We start from the raw sequence: 21,874 nt of genomic DNA on the forward strand, positions 1-21,874 counted from the left end.
CAGAGAAAAGTCTGGCGGGGCCAAGTAGAGGCTGTAGGGGTGCTGAGGCAGCGTTGCCGCCTTGTTCTGGGCAAAAAATCGGGATCCTCATTCGCACGATGAAGAAGATCCTACCGGTTGGCCTTTTCCTCCTCTGACAACACTCCCGGCACCAACTTCGCGCACGCTTTCCTCATGGATAAGTTTTCTGTCACGACCTCAAAAACTTGGGTTTGAAGAATGCACAAGTCATCAGCCATCATTCTGATACTCATTCTACGATCACTGTTAAGCAAATGTTTCACTCGCTACACATTTTCGTTGGTCTTGCTGGTCGAAGGGCGTCTGGAGCGGTCGTCTTCCTCCACTCTTTCCTTACCTTCTCGGAAAAGCTTGTGCCACTCAAAAACACCTGATCTACCCATAGAAGAGTCACAGTAGGCCTCCTTAATCATGTTGTGAGTCTCTTTGCCCCTTTTACCAAGATTTACTCAAAATTTGATCGCGTATCGCTGATTCAGTAAACGCTCGACGATTCTGCGTGACGAGACGTTTCGACAGGGGTTCACAGCACAAGCAACCTCCTCTCTTCAACGGCCGAGAGCCTAGTGCCGATTTTCCCCAGCATTTCTAATATCCCCCTTCAACGATCCTGCACGCGCAGGCCACCTCTCGTCCGCCCGTTCGCCCAGGAAGAAACCAGTCCTACTACTTTCAGAACAGACCCTGTACTTATTTTTCGCTCGAAAGATTACTGCTTTTCTTTTGTTTTCATTAACACGCATGGAGTTAACAGTGGCCCAGTCATGTAATGATTTCAATGTAATATTGCATAAATAAATTATTTCTTGCAAATCGGAACCTGAATAGAAGAGGCTTATATGGTCGGCATATATTACATATTTTGTAGTCGTGGATATATTAACAAAATCGTTGACATATATATTGCAGAGCAACGGCCCTAAAAATGCTCTCCTGTGGCACTCCACAATCTAGAGACTTAATTTCAGAAGTTTCGTTGCCTATCCGAACAACTTGTTGTCGATGGGAGAGGTATGAGTGAAGTAGTTGCAGTGGCAGTCACCGTATTGTTGAAGCTTTTGGAGCAAGATATTGTGATTGACAAGATCAAACGCCTCTGAGAAATCTACAAACATACCAACCACAAGTGCCTTATTCTCAAATTGACACAGAATGTATTATTTTTGCTCAAGCAGTGCCAGTTCTGTTGATTTTTCTTTACGAAAGCCATATTGGAATGGCGTGAGCAAGTTACAAGCATCAAAGAATACTGATAGCCTCAAATGTAAGATTTTCTCGAACGCCTTTGAAAAAATCGGCAGCATGGACACAGGCCTGTAATTGCCGAAGTCGTTCCTGTCACCTTTTTTATACAAGACACTAACTTTCGCTATCTGCATTTTATCTGGAAAGACTCCGGCAATCAAGCACATGTTAAAAAGATCAGCAAGAATCGGTGCAATGACATCGGCTGCGTACTTGACAGGCCGTATCTGGATGCCATCGATATCATCGCTGGTAGAATTGTTCATATTTTTTAATACGTCTGTCACTTCCTCTGCCCTAGTGTGGTGAAAAAAAAGCGACCTGTCGTTCATAGTATGCACATATTTGACCCCTTCAGAAGTTACCCCATTCGAACCCATATTTGCAAAGAAATCGTTAAATGTATTTGCTAGTTGGCTGCCGCACAAAAGACCATCATTCACTTGCAATTTCAGTGGGACAGCATGCGACTGGCCACGGTGTAACAGCATGCTTAATCGAGACCGCAATACATCAAACCGCCCGTTTCTCATCTGAAGGAACGTAAAGTGGTACACTATTCGCGCCGAGCGCAACTTTCGGGTTAATTTATTTCGAAACTGTTTAAAATGTTTCAGGTCTTCAGGTTTACGCGTAGTAAGAATTTTCGGGTACATACTATGCTTAGTGTCAATTTCGCGATAAAGTTCAGGAGTTCTCATGGCTTACGTATATTCCGATGCTGTCGGCGCTGCTTTAGAGGAAAGTGCATGTTGTAAATGCATTTAAATATTGCGAGAAAGCAGTTATATGCCTCATTTGCGTCACGGTGTTTACCTACATTCCTCCAGCCTGCACCGGAGAGCGCTTCATAGAAAGCGTCTAATGTTTGATCCGCAATTAATTGGTAGGAAAATGCTTGCTGAGTGTTTATTGTGTTGCCAGCTTTCGTTGCGCAAAGAAATACAGGAAGATGATCGCTAATATAGCAAGAGAGGACTCCCGCATGAAGGGTAGGTAATGCAGAATTGGTGATAAAGATGTCTAAGACAGATTTGCAATTCGTAGTTACCCGGGTGGGTTCCTTAATCACGTTAACAAATCCATTGGAAAGTATAACTGTATTAAATTCTCTTTGGAGTGAATTAGTACAAGTCTTGAATAAACAGCGCGAACGAAGACGAGCACAAAAGACAAGAAAACGGACGACACAGCGCTGTGTCGTCCGTTTTCTTGTCTTTTGTGCTCGTCTTCGTTCGTGCTGTTTATTCAAGATGCCTAACCAACTAGCCCGCCAAAACGTGTTAGTACAACTCATGTCTATGTTGAAATCACCATCTGCGATTAAAGTGTATTTATTCTCAGCAATAAAGTGAAGAAAGTTGTCATAAAAATTAAGGAAAGCTGGAACATTACTATGTTATGGGCGGTAGCAAACTGATAGGACTGTGCGGTCAATACACAAAGAAAGTATTTCATAGTCAGCAGCAGTTGTGCTGTAGGGTTCAAGGGAATGGCCAGCAAGACTGTCATGAAGTAGAAGCGCTATTCCGCCTCCGCGACTACTACAACGGTTGAGATTGAAAGAAGTGAAACTAGTATGCTTAAAAACGTCATGATCACCCGTGCTCCAGGTTTCAGTCAGCATGATGCAAGAAACTTGAAAAGAAAATCCATCAAAGTATTCCTCTAGGCAAGAGAACTTGTTCCTAACAGAACGTGTGTTTTAAGTGTATACATTTTAGAGACCCGAATGGAAGTTTATCTGCAAATTGATTAAGTTGTGGTGGTAGATAGTATTGCTTGGTCATATTCGCGATAGTAGTTTAGTACCAGTCCCCCTACAGTTTGTCAAGGTCATCTCGGCTTTTTATTTGAATGGCATGTGCACCCTGCGCTTTTTGCACAAGAATTTTCCCATTGGTATACCAAGCAAACTGGTACATTTTAGCTTTAGCCTTGCTTTTTGTTTCCTTCAGCAACTCACGGCGGTGCTTTGTCAGGTTCTCCTGGACAAAGATAGATTCAGTATGATCCTTAAGATTGGTTTTCTTTTGTAGCCATTCATCGTGGCCCGCTGTCGTGTGAAACGGGCGATTATCCCGGGCACTTTGCCATCCTTAGCAGGCAGCCTGTGAACATCTGCGATATCCGATTCCTCGATATGTGGCACTTGAAGTGCATCTGCCGCCTGGTTCAGGCAGACAACGAGGTCCTCGCCAGGAATTACAGGTATCCCATGCACTTCAATATTTAGTCGCCTGCTCCTAAATTGAAGGTCATTGGCCTGCTGCTGGAGATGAGCCTGAACAGTTTCGCGTGTTGCACACTTCTCGTCAAGCTCCGTTACAGTTTTTCTCAGTGACTTGATTTCTTTATCTTGGCTTTCGATTTTGCACTTAAATTCATCAAACTTGTGCGAGAGGAACTTCAGAGATTTTTCCATACTCTCAACTTTTTCCGTCAGACTTGGTAAGCATTCCAGTTTTTGATTGATTGATTGATTGAATGATTGATTGATTGATTGATTGATTGATTGACGCGAGAATGAGTTTGATATCGTCATCCGGCCCGCTCAGTTCACTAGAGGAAGGCACTCGACCAGTGCGACACGCGGCGCACCGCCACAATTTTTTCTCGCCTTCATGTTTCCCTTTGAAGGATATTTCTGTTACGCCAGCGCAACTGCCGAAATGATATTGTAGAACGCACTCGCTGCATTTCACGGAACCCCCATCCACTTCGATGGGGTATTTGCATTCTGCACAGTCCACCGGCATTAAATTCAATTGAGAGGACATAGTAGTAGCGCTTAAAAAACAAGGACGACAGAGTAGAGAAAGACAACACAGGCGCTAGACATCAACGTACTTTATTCTCGAGAACAACAACGAATTTATAGGCGACAATCGGGAGCATAAAAATCAACATTTGAATCGCATGCGTGATGGCACTTCCCGATACAAGAACCTCAAATCTTTAGTGCACAGATAAACATTTGGTTTGCTCACGCAGGTTTGCCGTTCCGAGTGAATGAGAAAGGCTTCCAATACTTCCCGCTCTTTCTGATCTGCACTGACATAAATCACACGTGTCTGCTCAAGCAAAGGGGTACATTTTTTGTCATCATGTTTACAACGTTTGCAATGTGCCGCTAAGTGTCCCGGACCTGATATCGCAGCTGCCAAATTGTTATGCTCCATGAGGCGAACATTGATGCAACGGCCGGTTTGGCCGATGTAGCACTTTCCGCACGATAGCGGAATCCGGTAGACCACATTGGTCCTGCAGGCCATAAACGGCCTGCAGCTGCGATATCAGGTCCGGGACACTTGGCGGCACATTGCAAACGCTGTAAACATAATGACAAAAAATGTACCCATTTGTTTGAGCAGACACGTGTGATTTATGTCAGTGCAGATCAGAAAGAGCGGGAAGTATTGGAAGCCTTTCTCATTCACTCGGAACGGCAAACCTGCGTGAGCAAACGAAATGTTTATCTGTGCACTAAAGATTTGAGGTTCTTGTATCGGAAAGTGCCATCAAGCATGCGATTCAAATGTTGATTTTTATGCTCCTGATTGTCGTCTATAAATTCGTTGTTGTTCTCGAGAATAAAGTCAGTTGATGTCTAGCGCCTGTGTTGTCTTCCTCTACTCTGTCGTCCTTGTTTTTTAAGCGCTACTACCATGTCCTCTCAATCCAAACACCAACTAGCCCAGCTTTCTGCCTTAAATTAAATTCAATAGTTTACACTCAATGAAGTAACCCAGGGAATGAACTGCAGAGCATGGTCAATGAGTTAGACAGGCAGAGCAGAACGGTGGGGCTATGAATTAACATGCAGAAAACGAAAGTAATGCTCAACAGTGTCGAAAGGGAACCGCAGTACACAGTTGGTAGCGAGGTGCTGCAAGTGGTAAGGAAATAATCTACTTAGGGCAGGTAGTGGCCGCTGATCCGGATCATGAGAGGGAATTATCTAGAAGAATAAAAATGTGGTGGGGCGCATATGGAAGGTTCTCCCAGATAATGAAAGGCAGTTTACCAATATCCCTCAAGAGAAAAGTACACAACAGCTGTATCCTACCGGTACTCACCTATGGGGCAGAAACGTGGAGGCTAACGAAGAGGGTTCAGCTTAAGTTAAGCACCACGCAGCGAGCTTTGGAAAGAAAAAAAATATTGGTGTACCGTAAGTTGACAGGATGGGTGAGTAAACAAACACGGATTAATAACATCCTAGTCAAAATAGGCTTGGGCAGGACATTTAATCGGAAGACGAGATAGCTACTTGTCCTTAAGGGCAACATACAAACGGCCGCTTTCTGCAGAAAATACCGCTTAGTAATACAGACTTAAGAAGACAGCCTACGCCCTCCAGAAGGCACATTTCTTGCGCTTCGAGATCGGCCTTGCTTGCGTTTAGACGATTTACGGCAACCAGTTCATGCGGCGGTATAGAATATATTTATATTTATTGATACTGTAATCCCATAGTTGGGATTTTAGCAGGGTGGGGATACAAATTAAGCAGTTGAACAAAACAGGCAAAAGTAAACAAAAATTAACAGTGCAAGCTGAAGCTCTTCTGCAGCGTTGGGAATGCAACAATTACACATATACAACAGAACAGTGAAATAGGCAATGCAATAAAATCTAGGTGATATGTTGCGAGAACAACGTCAGTGACGGGTGCAGCACTTCAGTGTTAGTAAGGTTAATCCAATCGGAAATAGTTCGTGGAAGGAGTGAGTATTTAAAGCAGTTATTTCGAACACGATAAGGAGTTAAAGTTAGCTGGTGTCGTTGTCGCGTCGCATAACCAGACGAAAAAATAAGCAAATCGGTGAGTTCCGTTCTGTAGTGTCGCTTGATTAACTGATACATAAATTTAAGTCGTGCACAACGATTTCGCTCCGATATTGTCGGAAGGCCAGCTTGGATTAAAGGATGTGTTACTGATGTACGTCGGTAGTTGTTATATATGTATCGTGCCGCCCTCTTTTGAACCTTCTCTAATTTATACATGTTAGTTAGCGTGAACGGGTCCTAAATGATAGAAGCATAATCTAAGGTAGGCAGAACAATACATTTGTAAGCAAGTAGGCGTACAGATGGGGTAGACAATCGCAATGCCCGTCCCAAGAAAAACAGTTTACGAAAAGCGTTACACGTTATGAAGTCAATATGTTTATTCCAACTAAGAGTGTTAGTGACCCAGAGCCCTAGATATTTATATTCTGTTACTTCTGTCAGCGTCATGCCGTTAATAGAATAATTGAAAGGTAAGCCTTTCTTTTTGTGGGTGATTCTCATTAGTACAATTTTTTCAAAATTAATGGACTTTTGCCATGCTTCACGCCATGCGAACATTGTTTGCAACGCACTATTAAGTAATAGCTGATTTGAAACATTTCTTACTTCTGCATAAATAACACAATCATCAGCGTAAAGTCTTATTTTTACAGGAATGTTAGCAACAATATCATTAATACATATTAAAAACAACAGAGGACCAAGAACAGAGCCCTGAGGGACGCCAGAGTGAACTGTAAGCCTGTCAGAAGAATGATCATTAAAAACGACGAATTGTTCTCTATTTGAAAGGTAGGCTGAAATCCATTTTACTAATTGTTCGTTTTGCAGTACTGTGTCCAATTTATAAAGTAACTTTTCGTGAGTAACCTCATCAAAAGCTTTCGAGAAGTCAATAAATACGGCATCAATCTGCGTTCCATTGTTAATTGACGAGGCAAAATCATGTATAGTTTCGACTAGCTGTGTACAAGTTGAGTAACCCCTCCTGAATCCATGCTGATACTTAGTAAAACAATTATTAGCTTCGAGAAAGTTTGATATGTGATTGTGAATTATGTGTTCAAGTAGTTTACAATCAGTTGATGTAAGTGAAATAGGGCGGTAGTTCTTGATCAATCGCTTTTCTCCACTTTTATCAAGCGGTTTCACTCTAGCAGTCCCCCAGTCTCTCGGAATTTGACCTTCATTTAAGGACCTTGTAAATAAAACAAACAAATATTTAGATGTCCACTGGACATATCTTTTAAAAAAGGCATTAGGTATGTTCTCTGGCCCAGGTGATTTCTTTATATCAAGGTTAAGTAACATGTTTAAAATGCCATGCTCACTAATTACAAGGTCATCCAGAGGCGGCAGGGAAGCTTCAAATTTTGGAAAGCTATTATTGTCATCAGTAAATACGGACTTAAAGTGTTCATTGAATACATTCGATATCGTTTGTGCATCACTGACCAGAACACCTTTGATTTCAAACTCATTATTGATCCTTGAGGTTGGGGAGACCAAACGTCTACATGTAAAAATAAACTTCTGAAATTGCAGAAGGCTGCGATGAGAGCCATAGTGAATGTATCTTTTATGTCACACGTTAGCTCCTATTTCTCAACATACCATATCATGGAGATCGGAAAAATGTACGAATTTCGCATTCTTAGGTCATATAAAGTTCAGGTTAAACAAAACAATATGTTATTTAGAGACATCGCTAACTTAATTTAAAATCCCTCAAATTACACAACACGATGCCGCGAACACTGGCACGTTCCGCATCCGCGCACAAACTATGGCTTTGAAACACTTTACTCTGCTTTGCCATACACATTAAATAAATTTAAAGTTACACAACAAAATATTACCAGCTATTCTTTTTCTTTTAAAAGGTTAAAAGAACTTTTTTTCTAATGCACCTGTATATCTATTGCATGAGTACCATTATAAAGTGAACATATAATAATGTCTTGTATTGTTGTAATTGCACAATTTTGGTTGTACTGCGCTGCTTCTGGCTGATTTTTGTTATCTGTTATCTTTTTCGTGTAATCTGTGTTTTCTGTCCTGCACTGCCGAGTATAGAAGGGTAATGGGAGCTTTCTCAAGCTGCTCTTGAGCGGCTTTTACTCCCATACACCTCAATGACATCTTATTGACATCTTAGTTGAAATAAAGAGGAAGAAATGAGCTTGGGCAGGGCATTTAATGCGAAGGCAAGATAACCGCTGGTCCTTAAGGGTAACGGAGTGGATTCCAAGAGAAAGCAAACGTAGCAGGGGACGGCAGAAAGTTAGATGGGCGGATGAGATTAAGAAGTTTGCAGGGATACAGTGGCGGCAACTGACAAAGGACAGGGTTAATTGGACAGACATGGGAGAGGCCTTTGCCCTGCAGTGGGTGTAGTCAGGCTGATGATGATGGTGATGACACCTCAAACATGTATGTAAACATGCTTGTTTGAAATAAACTCATACTCATACTCAAAAACGCCAGAATTTCTCGGGGTACTGTGATATAAAGTTGGGCAAACATTTATTAAAGTAACGCTGTTTGTCAGTGACAGTGTTCTGTTTTAGTTGAGAAGTAAGCAAAATGATTTTTTGTTCCAATTCTGGGGAATCACACTTTGCTTTGTTCTTTTTCATCCGTTTCAGTTTTCTTTTTAACTGCAGTGTCGCCGGAGAAATCCATGGGTTTTTTGCTCTCTTTTTAACAATAACCGGCACGTGGCATTCAATACATTCATGTATCATAGCTGTAAACCAGTCCCAAAGTTTGTCAACACTGTCATTGTTATTACAAAATATATCGAAATTGAGGGAAAGAATGTCGACAATTGAAACATCATCAGCTCGAGAGAAGTTTCTAAAATGCATTTCAGAGCAATTTTTATCAATAGTCAGGCCTGAAAGAGTTAGTAGAACGGCCTTGTGATCAGAGATACCGGGTATCACTACACATTTAGTTGTATCTAAAATTGTGCCAGAAACAAAGAAAAGGTCTAGTATGGATTTTGAATTTCTTTGTATTCGGGTCGGGTGCTCTACAGTTTGCGTCAAGTCATATGAGAACGCTATATCAAGCATGGCCTCACTTGATTCATCACTATGAGATTTGATCTCGAAAGTTGGCCAGTCAATATCTGGTAAATTGAAATCGCCTGCTACAGTAATCCGATCGCTTGGCTTAATAAAAGTTCTCATATAATCTCCTAGGTTATTTAAAACACTGACCGGTGATCCAGGCGGCCTATACAAAGCTCCTACAATATACCGGACATTGTTGTGGTATGCCTTACAGAAAATGCATTCAATATTAGGCACTTCAGGCATGCTCAATATATTTAAATAACTTTTAAAGATTATGGCAACTCTTCCTCCTTTGCTACCGCGGTCTTTCCTAAGTACACTGTAGTCAGCTGGTGCAAATTCGCTATCGCAAACGGTTTCTCTTAACCATGTCTCCGTTAAAACCGCGATATCTGGATCTTCGCAAAGTAGAATTCCTTCTAACTCGCTAATTTTATTTAATATGCTTCTGCAGTTTACATTTAATATTTTTAGTGATTTAGGAACGTGCTTGTGCTGTCAGTGATTTTTACTGTTTAATTTGAAACGGGCACCCTTCACTTCATCCCAGCCGTACATTACACTGTCAATGGACAATTTATTGTGCACCAATTTCACTTTGGCCCATTATCTTTTTCCTGTGTGCATTTTTTCCTCTTCCACAGGTGCTTTCGTATTTCCCGCATCCTGGCAGAAAGGTCTTCTGAGATTGAAATCGCAGATCCCTTTAGCTTGTAGGCTGACTTTAATGCCGACACTTTTCTCGGTAATCTAGAAATTTCACTATCACAGGGCGTGTTTTATCTCCCATTTTGCGACCAAGTCTATGACACCTCTTAATGCCAGTGACAGTTAACTTTAATTTCTCTTGAAAGACCTCAGTAATAAGTTTTGTTTCAAGTTCAGCTGCTGTCTCTTCATCCTCCTCAGCTAATCCGTATACAACTAAATTGTTTCTGCGACTCCTATCTTCCAAGTCATCGACTTTGGAAATGAGTGCTGAAAACTGCTTATCAACCTTCTCGACAGTGTCCTCTATTACATTGCTCAAAGTGTTCAAACCTACCAGCTGCTTTTCAAGACCTTCTATGCGTTCGGTCAGAGCTGAAATGTTCCGCTCAATGTCGGTTTGAGAACGTAAAGCTTCCACAGCTGAGGCTAATTTTTCCTGGCCGTCCAGTAATTCTGAAAGCATTTCTTTTTCTGTAGGGCCCGGATTTGCCTCCACATCGCCACATACCAATAGGACTCTTGGTATAGAAATGAAATAATTGAAAACATTCATCAAAGGTAGTGGGCAAGGCAGCAGCACTAAGAAGCGGTTATCACTTCGATAGCATTTAGTAGGTAAGTACCGACCAACCTGCAGTACGAAACAGAAATGGTTCCTTAGCATGTTGCCGCTGAGGCTGCTGCCATGCCCACTGATGAGGCTCGGTGTGGTCTGTTCTTTTATAGCTGGGAAGCGGGTCATGTGGTCCGACGTAACCGCTGTTGGCATAGGCGTGGCGGTGATAGCTGGCGCTGTCGGGTCCTCCAGAAGGCAGATGTCACCGACACATGTCGATGATAGTGGATGCGCCCCAAGGCTTTCATTGTGGCGTAATGCAGCGCGGAAACAACTGCATGACGATAACTCAGCTCGCAGCAGAACCGCCACAACCTGCAGTACGAAACAGAAAGGGTTCCTTGGCATGTTGCCGCTGAGGCTGCTGCCATGCCCACCCCTCGTCAATTTGGGCTAGATGGTGCATAATTTGAGACAGAAATGGTAATAGCGCTGCAATAAGACGTACACAAGAAAGACTGACACAGGACATGCGCTAACATCATCTGATTTTATTTACTTGCAAGCCAACAAATTAATAGAAAATTCAAGACATGCGCAAAAAGAACACCGGTACAACAGGCATCAACAAAACCGTTTCAAGACTGAGATATCGTATCTTGAGCAACACCAACCATAGAGAAGACACATGGCTGTACACTTTGTGGTGTTTATTTGCCGGCTGTAGCTCCCTTGCATCACGAAGGAGCAACTAGCTAAGAAACAAATCCTTTCCTGTGACTGTTCTTTTTACACCACGTATCTCACCACCTATGCAGAATCGGTTCCCCGCACAGTTGAGCTAATGATGCCGTTTCTCTTTTTCTGCTGTCTACCAATTCCAGGAAAATGCTTGCACGAAGGGAAGGAAATGGAGCACGGCGCCATCGTCCGAAGCAGCGATCCATGCGAGGAGTACCGCTGCGACGCCGACCAGAAAATGATCCTTTTCGCCCTGTGAGTAAGCCTGCAGTGGTCGCGAGTGAAGGTCTCAATTCCACGACGTTAGGTGGCGCCACCAGAGCAGGAAAAGATCTAGGAAGACTGACATTCGAGCGAGTTGGTAAAGCACGTTGAAAAATTTTCAGCGCACACAGGACAGGGACGAAGAAGAGGACACCACAAGCGCTGACTCGCAACTAAGCGTTTATTCGCAAACGCAGAAAATATATGCTCAAAAGAAAAAACACAAAAACATCAAAACTTATGGAATCACGCAGGCGAATCCAGATATAAAAATTCCTGTTCATGCAGGACAACAGATGAGTCACTAACACGTGTAGGCTGGTTTTTGTGGATATGATAGGCTTCTGATACCTCTCTCGTCAATTGATTAGGATGCCTAAACAAAACATTTGTTCTATCTAGTAAAGGCTTACAGCCCCTGCATTCCATACAGTGCTTGGCAAGACTCGAAGAAGGCGGTTTTCCCAACGACAAGTTGTGCTCTTGTAAGCCTCCCGCTTATAAGCGGAAAGCGGAAAGTGTGCAATGTGAATCATGTAAACCGGTACATCAAATGCGAAAAAGGTGTAGTGTACCAGATTCCGTTGTCTTGTGGGCGCAGTTATGTCGGCCAAACTGGCCGTTGCATGAATGTTCGCTTAAAAGAGCAAAACTTGTCGTTGGGAAAACCGCCTTCTTCGAATCTTGCCAAGCACTGTATGGAATGCAGGGTCTGTAAGCCTTTACTAGATAACACAACTGTTTTGTTTATGCATCCTAATCAATTGACAAGAGAGGTATCAGAAGCCTATCATATCCACAAAAACCAGCCTACACGTGTTAGTGACTCATCTGTTGTCCTGCATGAACGGGAATTTTCATATCTGGATGCGCCTGCGTGATTGCAAAAGTTTTGATGTTTTTGTGTTTTTTTCTTTTGAGCATACATTTTCTGCGTTTGCGAATAAACGCTTAGTTGCGAGTCAGCGCGTGTGGTGTCCTCTTCTTCGTCCCTGTCCTGTGTGCGCTGAAAATTTTTCAACAAAGATCTAGGAACTTGACCCTTAAGTATGCCATACACGTGGATGGAGAAAGAAAGAGCAACACACGACAGGTTAAAAATTCGGAAGGTAAAAATTGGATTAATTCAATGGAAAAGAAGCATAGTGTAGAACTATAACGATACTGGAACCGGCAGATCAGGAACAAATCGTTCTATGATAACTCAAGAGGCAGTGCCCTTCTCATTGAAGCTAGATCAGGGTGTCTACTAACGCGCAGCTACAGAAAGAAATTTGACGAAGAAGGTGACACATGTGCTGTGTGTAGTAAACCTGTAGCAACAATTGAACGTTTCACACTCAAATGCAATGGTATCCATCCGGATGACGATGTAGCCACAGTCACTCTTCCTGACGCTGTAGGGTTTAGAGATAACAATGATGATGCAAGTAAATATGAGGTTGAAGTTTTTAACAATTTGCAACACAGCCAAACCAAAATAGAAAAGCGAAGCATGGTGACAACTGCACCGCCCCGTTTTAATGGGGACGCTCCCACCCATCCAATTACTTATCCGTCCGTCCGTCCGTCCGTCAGTCCATCAGTCCGTCCGTCAGTCCGTCCGTCAGTCCGTCCGTCCATCAGTCCGTCCATCCGTCGGTCCGTCCATCAGTCCGTCCGTCCATCATTCCGTCCATCCGTCCGTCAGTCTGTCCGTCAGTCTGTCTGTCTGTCCGTCCGTCCGTCCGTCCGTCAGTCCGCCCGTCAGTCCGCCCGTCCATCAGTCCATTGTAGAAAAAACCAGCGCTTACGAACACGGACAGAGGACAAGGGAAACAGACTGACGGCGCTGACTTACAACTGAATTTTATTCATACGTACGAAGTCAATTTATACATCTACACAGACATGCGCAAAGACATCTTGTCAAACCCGGATACACTGTTGCCACTCACAAGCGTAAATATAGAGAAAACAAAAAACAGCAATCATCCATTCAAGGCACGTGTGTCATTACCTCACCCTCCCTACCCAGAATGAAGCAGGCTCATTTCCCATGTCCTCTGTCCGTGTTCGTAAGCGCTGGTTTTTCTACAATGGATCACCACCAACTCGCCCAATCCTCAGTTCTTCTGCAGTCCATCAGTCCGTCCGTCCATCATTCGTGTTCAATGTGTAGTAAATCTGTAGAAATAACTGGCATCTTATACTAGTCTGAACGAAAAAACGTAGCGTTGAAACAGGACACAGAAAGATGAGGACAGGACAGGGCTACAACTTACAACTGAATGAAATCGATCGACGAAAGACACATCCCTTCTCGAGCAAAGACAAGCATGCGCAAACTTGTGATAATCTAGAAAAATCCGGTAAAAAAAAAGAGACGAAAACGGGACGAATAGCCACCGCTCACGAAGACTGTCGTACAAACATTAAGTACGTCTTAGAAACTGTCTTTCCTTTTCCAATAGGTAAATAGATGGTGTCACTACTGCGTTGTGATATTTCATGAGCTTCCAAGATTTCCCTCGCCAATTTATCTTTACCCCTTCCTAAGATCTTCGTGCGGTTCAAAGAGGGAAAGCAACCTGTGCAGCTCTTGCAATGCTTGGGCAAGTGCTCCTCAGTTTGCTGACGAAGCAAAGATGCATGTTCACTCAGCCTCACGTTTAGGCATCTGCCCGTCTGCCCAATGTACACACTTCCGCAGCGGAGAGGGGATTTGGTAAACTGCCATTCATGATCTCAGAGAGCCTGCCATATGCGCTCCACCCCACTCTTATTCTTCCAGTTATTTGCCTCTCTTGATTCGGATCAGCAGCCAATACGTGCCGTAAGTACATGTATTCCCTTACCACTTCCAGCACCTCGCTGCCAATTGTGAACTGGTGATCCCTTGAGAGGCTGTTGAACATTACTTTGGTCTTCTGCATGTTAATGCATGCGAGTTCAGTGCACGTTAAAAAACCACAGCTCTACACTGTGGCATCCCTTATAGCCTGAAGCATTAAACCACATAAAACCAAATTAAAGCGAACCTGTACCCATTTTTAACATGGTGCTCTTGCTGCCACCGTATGTTGTAGGGACTCGCCCTGCTCTGTACACTGAATTTATTTTTCCTCGATGTCATCCAACCTAGTTAACTTAATTAACAAGGGAAGGCGCCGCCGTCGAAGCGACTCTAGAGCCAACAGTAGGCGCGAGTGTTGCGGGCGCGGTATCAACCTGCATAGGTTGATACTTTTCGGACCCATGAGGTCCTCATGTGCGGGCGTTCAGGTGCGGCGCTGAGCTTTTTCTTGTTTTTTTTGTTTTTTTGTACGAACGACATCTGTTTATTTCAGGTTGCATAACACGATTGCCGCTTCAAGGGCGCTCGATCGTTTCTGTTTCCCAGTTTCCTTGTTTTGCCTTGCCTTTCGACTTCAAGCGGTCTTGTTTCGGTTTCAGATTCGCAACACGTCACCCCCCCCCCTCAGCGCCCCCTGAAAATGACTTCAGTCTTTTTCCTATTTCGTTAACTCTAGAGGATACACGAGACTGACTGGTCTCTTAAGAGTTGTTCCTCCATGCAATCTCAGAAGGCACGATCGGAACTTCCCGTCTCTTACCGGAATCAGTTTACCAACCGTTGCTATCTTTCACTGCTACCGTGTTGAAGACTATCACGAAGAAGAATCAAGTTGCCTTCCCTGATCGTTTTTGGTCCACGTTCGTTCTGACTCTTCAGATTTCGCAGTTCCTCAGGGTACTCCCGGATCCACTTACGCCAGAAAGCTTATGTGGTCTGCTGGCATAGAGTCCACAGTCTCTGAAGGGATATGCTGATTTGGTACGCTTTGCTTTTTTGGCACACTTGACAGTGACGCGAGGCGTCTTCCTGTCAAGAAGAAGGAAGGGCAAAGAGGTTAGGGTTCTCCCGGTGCGCCGTATACGTACGTAAAAAGTCTTCAGTTCAAGACAGCTTCAATGTCGCTAAGGTAGTTGCTAGCTCGTCGAAGGACAGAAACTCTGAAGTGATAACTTTCCTTTTGGCTGATCCAAAGAGTTTGGTTGATCCGAAGATTCGCTCATAAAAGACCCCAACATGGGGCATGCTCTATTAATAACCTGGATTAAATTCGTCGCTTTGCAAGGAGTAAAACACTTCTGGTTTCCGGATAGAGCTCCAAAGGTGCAAAATATCTAGGCTGGCTTTCTTGAAGGAAAGCGCGTTGTCACTGCAGATGACTGCGCACACCTCTTCTTGAGATTAAACGTCTGAAAGTCATCAAACCATTTCGCCGCCTTGTCCATTGCAAGGTCTAAGTCAACTGCCCATGTTACGGCACAAGTGAACAACGATATACAGGACTTGTACAGCGAGTATTGAAGAAGCGTATCTTTTTGGGTAGCCGGAAGGACGCCTTCACAAACAGGAGAAGTACACAGCAGAACGCTGGAGCGTTGTCCTGTGTACTTCTCCTGCTTGTGAACGCGTTCTTTCCGCTAGTTTTCCTCTTACCTTGTACAGCGAGTTTTTTTTCTTTTCACCAGATGTAGTCCTGCAAAGTCCACTCCTGTGATCTCGAAAGATTGAGGCTGGGTCGCTCGATCACGTGGAACTGGTGCCGTCACTTCAGTCGCTAGACGTGCATTGTAGCGTTGACAGGTTAGGCATCCCTTAATGACACGTTACACCTATCATTTTCCTTTCCATAGCTCGCTGCGTTGTTCTTAACTTAAGCTGAACCCTAAAAGACAAACAGGGCAATGTCATCAGCAATATGGATAAGATAGTTCAATTAGCCGAAGAGTTCTACACAAATCTATACAGTAGCGAATGTAATCATCGTTACTGAGGGAGGCAGTCAAGCACAGCAATGGGACATCCTGCCAGTAACGAAGGAGGAAGTAAAGAAAGCCTAAGGAGACATGCAAAGAGGGAAAGCAGCCGGTAAGGATCAGGTAACAGCAGATTTGTTGAAGGACGGAGGAGAGATTGTCCTACAAAAACTAGCCACCCTGTATACGCAATGCCTTGTGACCTCGAAAGTACCAGAAGCTTGGAAGAACGCTGACATTATCTTAATTCATAAGAAAGGACACGTCAAGGACTTGAAGAATTACAGGCCAATCAGCTTATTGTCCGTTGCCTACAAGGTATTTACTAAGGTAATCGCTAATAGAGTCAGGAAAACCTTGGACTTTAGTGAACCAAGTGATCAGGCAGGCTTTCGTAAAGGATACTCGACAATGACCACATTCACACTATCAATCAGGTGATAGAGAAATGCGCAGAATATAACCAACCCCTATATATAGCCTTCATTGATTACGAGAAAGCATTTGACTCAGTGGGAACCTCAGCTGTCATGCAGTAATATCGGAGTAAGGGTGTGGAAGAGTGTTATGTGAAAATATTCGAAGATATATATAACGATTGCACAGCTACTATAGTTCTCCATAAAGTCAGCAATAAAATTCCAATACGGAAAGGTGTCAGGCAGGGAGACACGATCTCGCCAATGCTCTTCACTGCCTGCTTACAGGAGGTATTCCGGGGACTGGAATGGGAAGAGTTGGGGATAAGAGTTAATGGAGTTAATGGATAAGAGTTGGGGATAAGAGTTAATTGCCTTGCTAAGCCACTCAGGACAAGAACTGCAAAGCATGATCAATCAGTTAGACAGGCAGAGCAGAACGGTGGGGCTAAGAATTAACATTCAGAAAACCAAAGTAATGTTCAACAGCCTAGCAAGGGAACAGCAGTTCGCAATTTGTAGCGAGGTGCTGGAAGTAGTAAGAGAATATGTCTACTTAGGGCAGGCAGTGACCGCTGATCCGGATCATAAGAGGGAACTAACTAGAAGAATAAGAATGGGGTGGAGCGCATATGGCAGGTTCTCTCAGATCATGAATGGTAGCTTACCAATATCCCTGAAGAGAAAAGTATACAACAGCTGTATCCTACCGGCACTCACCTATGGGGCAGAAACGTGGAGGCTAACAAAGAGGGTTCAGCTTAAGTTAAGAACAACGCAGCGAGCTATGGAAAGGAAAATGATAGGTGTAACATTAAGAGATCGGAAGAGGGCGGAGTGGGTGAGGGAACAAATGCGGGTTAATGACATCTTAGTTGAAATCAACAGGAAGAAATGGGCTTGGGCAGGGCATGTAATGCGAAGGCAAGATAACCGCTTGTACTTAAGGGTAACGGAGTGGGTTCCAAGAGAAAGCAAACGTAGCAGGGGACGGCAGAAAGTTAGGTGGGCGGATGAGATTAAGAAGTTTGCGGGAATACAGTGGTGGCAACTGACAAAGGACAGGGTTAATTGGAGAGACATAGGAGAGGCCTTTGCCCTGCAGTGGGTGTAGTCAGGCTGGTGATGATGATGATGGTGAATGATTTTTTTTTTTACCAGCTGGCGGGTTCCTAACTGTGGTACTTCTCTCTCAACTGTACAAAAGTATCTCGTTCTCCTCTGTGCTTTGCTTTATTTTTTGTTTATTTATATATTTATTTATATTATTTATTAGTACCTCAAAGACCCCAACGAAGGGGTATTACATGAGGGGCTGGAATATTCAGAAGCACATTTCTTCGATGGATGATCTCAGTGACGATGAGTCGATCTGATCCACGATAGCGTTTGGCAGGTCATTCCAGTTCATTGCTGTGTGAATAAAAAATGACGAGAGGTGCGCAGAGGTGCGCGCAGGGGGAGGGTAGATCGACTTCCCATTATTTGTGCGATTAGGGGTGCGATGTGCGGTGCTTATAATAGAGTTAAGAAATGGATGATAATACAACTTATGAAACAGACACAGTCTCGAAGTTTTTCGGCAGTTAGCTGAGTTTGTGAGAGGAGCATTGCATTTTAGTTCAGTTCGGTTAGAGAAAGGATCATGGTAAATAATTATTGAAAAAATGGTGAGATATGAGTTGCAAAAACGAAGATGGGCAGGTAGTAGAAGCGATTTCTTGGGGAAGGCTGTTCCCGTCTGTGGCGGTTCAGAAAAAAAAATGAGACAGCGAAGGTGGTGGTCCGGGAACGTGGGCGCGCAACTTGAAGTGGATGGCTGGTTCGATATGATATGCGTGCTGCTCCTGTGATGTATGGTGCTTGATTAAGGGACGAAAAAAAGTGGTTGTGGTACAGTGAAAGGCTGGCAATGCGACGTCGACAGAAAAGCGGTGATAAACCGGATTCTGCTTTGACATATGAAACGCTGGTATTATATGAGTACGACGCATAAAGAAATCTAACATCGCGATTTTGAACTGATTCTAATGCTTCGGCGAGATATGCTTGGTGTTGATTCCAAATGGGTGACGCGTATTCGAGTTTTGGCCTAACGAGTGATTTATAAGCTAGTAATTTTACATGTGCCGGGCGTTTTGCAGATTGCGTTTCAGAAAACGGGAGGTTTTGTCATATGCGGAGATATTATTAGTGACATGTCAGCTCCAAGACAAACCGTGAGAGAGGGTTACACCGAGGTATCTGTAAGACTGCACTAGTTCCAGGGGTGTGTTAAGAATTGTGTAAGAGAAAGAAAAGGGACTGCGCAGGCGAGAGAAGTACAGTCTTTGTCAAAAGTAACCAGGCTGCATGGTTTGCTTCTAGCTCGTGCAGTGGAGCCCTTACAGCTTCTCTGAAGCTGAAATGGTCGTTAAAGGTAAGGACTGGGGGTCTTCTTGCTTTGCAACATCTTTTGATGTTTAGGAAAGCCGCAAGGGCTCCACTATACAAGCTAGAAGGAAAACATGCAGCCTGGTTACTTTTGACAAAGACGGTACATGCATTTACATTTGTTGGCATTTAGCGTCATTAGTGAATTATTGCACAATTCTGAAACGCTGATTAGATCGTTCTGGGGAGCAGCTTGGTCAGATATGTTATTGATTGTGCGGTAAATGATGGAGTCGTCTGCGAAGATACGTATTTTAGATGAAATACACTGAGGTAAACCGTTAATGTATATTCAAAACAACAGAGGACCAAGGAGAGATCCTTAGACCACGCCGGAAGCTACTGGAAGGGGTCTAGATAAATTACTGTTGACTAAAAACCATTTGCGTACCATTGGACGAAATTCCTGTATCCACATTATAACGTTAGGGTCCAGGTTCAGCAGTTGAAGTTTTAGTAACAAGCGCTGGTGAGATAATTTATCAAAGGCTTTCCCAAAATCCAGATAGATTACGTCAGTTTGCGCATTAGTGTCCATGTTAGTACGCAAGTCATGAACAAAAAGAGCTAAATGGGTTTCACAGGCGAAACCTTTCGGAACCCATGCTTCGAGGGACGAAAAAAGCTGTCACAGTCTAAGACAGAAATCAAATTAGATGACATGTTCCAAGATTTTTCATGACACGCTTGTTAGGGAGTAAAGTCGATAATTTAATGGAGATTTTCTGTTACCTCCTTTGTAGACTTGAACGTAATAAGGGAGTAATTACTCATTGGCATCCACCCAAGCGCAGCCATACGGCTACAAAGGAAAGCTATACAGCTTTTTCAGAAACTTCGTAGTTAAAGAAAAATTCGTCCTCGTCCGGGGTTTGAACCCGGGACCACCGCTACACTGGAGCAGTCGCTCTACCAACTGAGCTAACCGGGACGGCAAGGTCATGGTAGGGCGAGAGCGAATTGATCAATAACTCGAAGTGGGAACAGTGTTGGTCAAATGTTTAGGGGAATCCCCCAAGGTGGAGTAAATTTGTAATAAGGGAGTAATTACTCATTGGCATCCACCCAAGCGCAGCCATACGGCTACAAAGGACAGCTATACAGCTTTCTCAGAAACTTCGTAGTTAAAGAAAAATTCGTCCTGGTCCGGGGTTCGAACCCGGGACCACCGCTACACCGGAGCAGTCGCTCTAGCAACTGAGCTAACCGGGACGGCAAGCTCATGGTAGGGCGATAGCGAATTGATCAATAACTCGAAGTGGGAACAGTGTTGGTCAAATGTTTAGGGGAATCCCCCAAGGTGGGGTAAATTTGTAATAAGGGAGTAATTACTCATTGGCATCCACCCAAGCGCAGCCATACGGCTACAAAGGAAAGCTATACAGCTTTCTCAGAAACTTCTTAGTTCCAAAACTCCACCAGTGTGTTACCGCTGTGGCATGACCGGACACATATCCCGATATTGCCGCCGACGAGGCCCCATGCAACAAGACCGCCGCTCATGGCCGAACCCTTCTCTTAACCCCGATGTTGAAGTTCAGCACCCAACGCTGGGGTAACTACCGTGCGGCACTGTTGCGAAACTCCTCGCCTGCCTCTGACCGCAGCCTGACTCCACCACCTTCACGTCAACGACGATCACCATCCCCTCGGCGCCGCTCTCCCCCTCCGGGAAACTAGACGGCGCGGCCGATCAAGGTGAGGCCACCGGCGATGCGATGACATTGATACCTCTTCCTGTGTTTATGCTAAAGAACAAACTTGAAGTACTTATATCGACGGAATTCGAACTATGGCGTTAGTAGACACCGGTGCGACGGTATCTGTAATGAGTTTTACGTTTAAGAATAGTTTGGGACGAAAAGTAATGTTCGGCTGGGATCAGTCTGTGGTGTTTCGTGGTGTTGGTGGTGAAAGATTAGTTCCACTGGGTGTCTGCTCCGCGAATGTTGTTATCGGTGGACAAATGTTCAGGACTGAATTTACTGTGCTGTCACGTTCTACACATGACGTCATACTTGAGACTTTTTGCAGCAATGTGGTGCAACATTAGATTGCCGTACAGGAGAGATTTCATTGAACGCTACTCTGATGTCGGCTGTAGTGGAAAGCTCCTCTCTTGATTTCGGAGCGTTCTCTGTGTCGCAGGACACAGTTGTTCCGGCGACGTCAGCCGTATTCGTGCCGGTTGTTACATCTAAAATTTTGTGCGACGCATTTGACCCGTGGTGGAGCCCACTGCACTTGCGTGCGCTAAGAAGAGTGTCCTCGTGCCTCGTTGCATAGTCCCCGTGACGGGTGGCCACACCGCGCTGTGGACAGTGAACTATTCGGAAGAGCCCGCCGTATTACCTCGTGGCATGAAACTTGCGCATTTCGAGGACAGTTTGTCTGTTTCAATCGCGGCGCTCAGTAACCGCGCTTTGGAAGAGCTGGAACACACCTGTGAAGAGTCCAAAGTTCAGGCTATGGTTAATAAGCCTCTTTCTACAACCGAGCGCCGCATTTTGGTGGAACTGCTTTCGAAGTATGTCACTGTGTTTGATTTCTCCAGAGAAAATTCAGCACCCATTCCGCGTTCTCGCATTCATCATGTGATCGACACCGGCTCCGCGCCTCCAATACGACAGAGGCCTTACCGCGTATCACCGACCGATCGTGAGCTAATAGACCAACAAGTTCAGGACATGTTAAACCGAGGAGTTATCCAGGAATCTTCAAGCCCTTGGGCGGCTCCAGTTATCCTCGTCAAAAAGAAAGATAATTCGTGGCGATTCTGTGTGGACTATCGTCGC

The 21,874-nt window shown here is 44.1% G+C and overlaps 1 protein-coding gene across 1 annotated transcript in view; it reads left to right on the top strand.

The window, feature by feature from the left end:
• Positions 1-21,874, top strand: part of LOC149345536 (uncharacterized) — a 57,241-nt gene that overhangs the window by 18,271 nt on the left and 17,096 nt on the right. Inside the window, exon 2 of the mRNA XM_089586107.1 lies at positions 11,298-11,409. Within this exon, the coding sequence (XP_089442233.1) occupies positions 11,298-11,409 (112 nt within the window). The remainder of the gene's footprint in view (positions 1-11,297; positions 11,410-21,874) is intronic.

The sequence above is a fragment of the Amblyomma mixtum genome, chromosome 4, assembly GCF_055824585.1.
Source record: "Amblyomma mixtum isolate Tamu chromosome 4, ASM5582458v1, whole genome shotgun sequence".
Taxonomy (NCBI): domain Eukaryota; kingdom Metazoa; phylum Arthropoda; class Arachnida; order Ixodida; family Ixodidae; genus Amblyomma; species Amblyomma mixtum.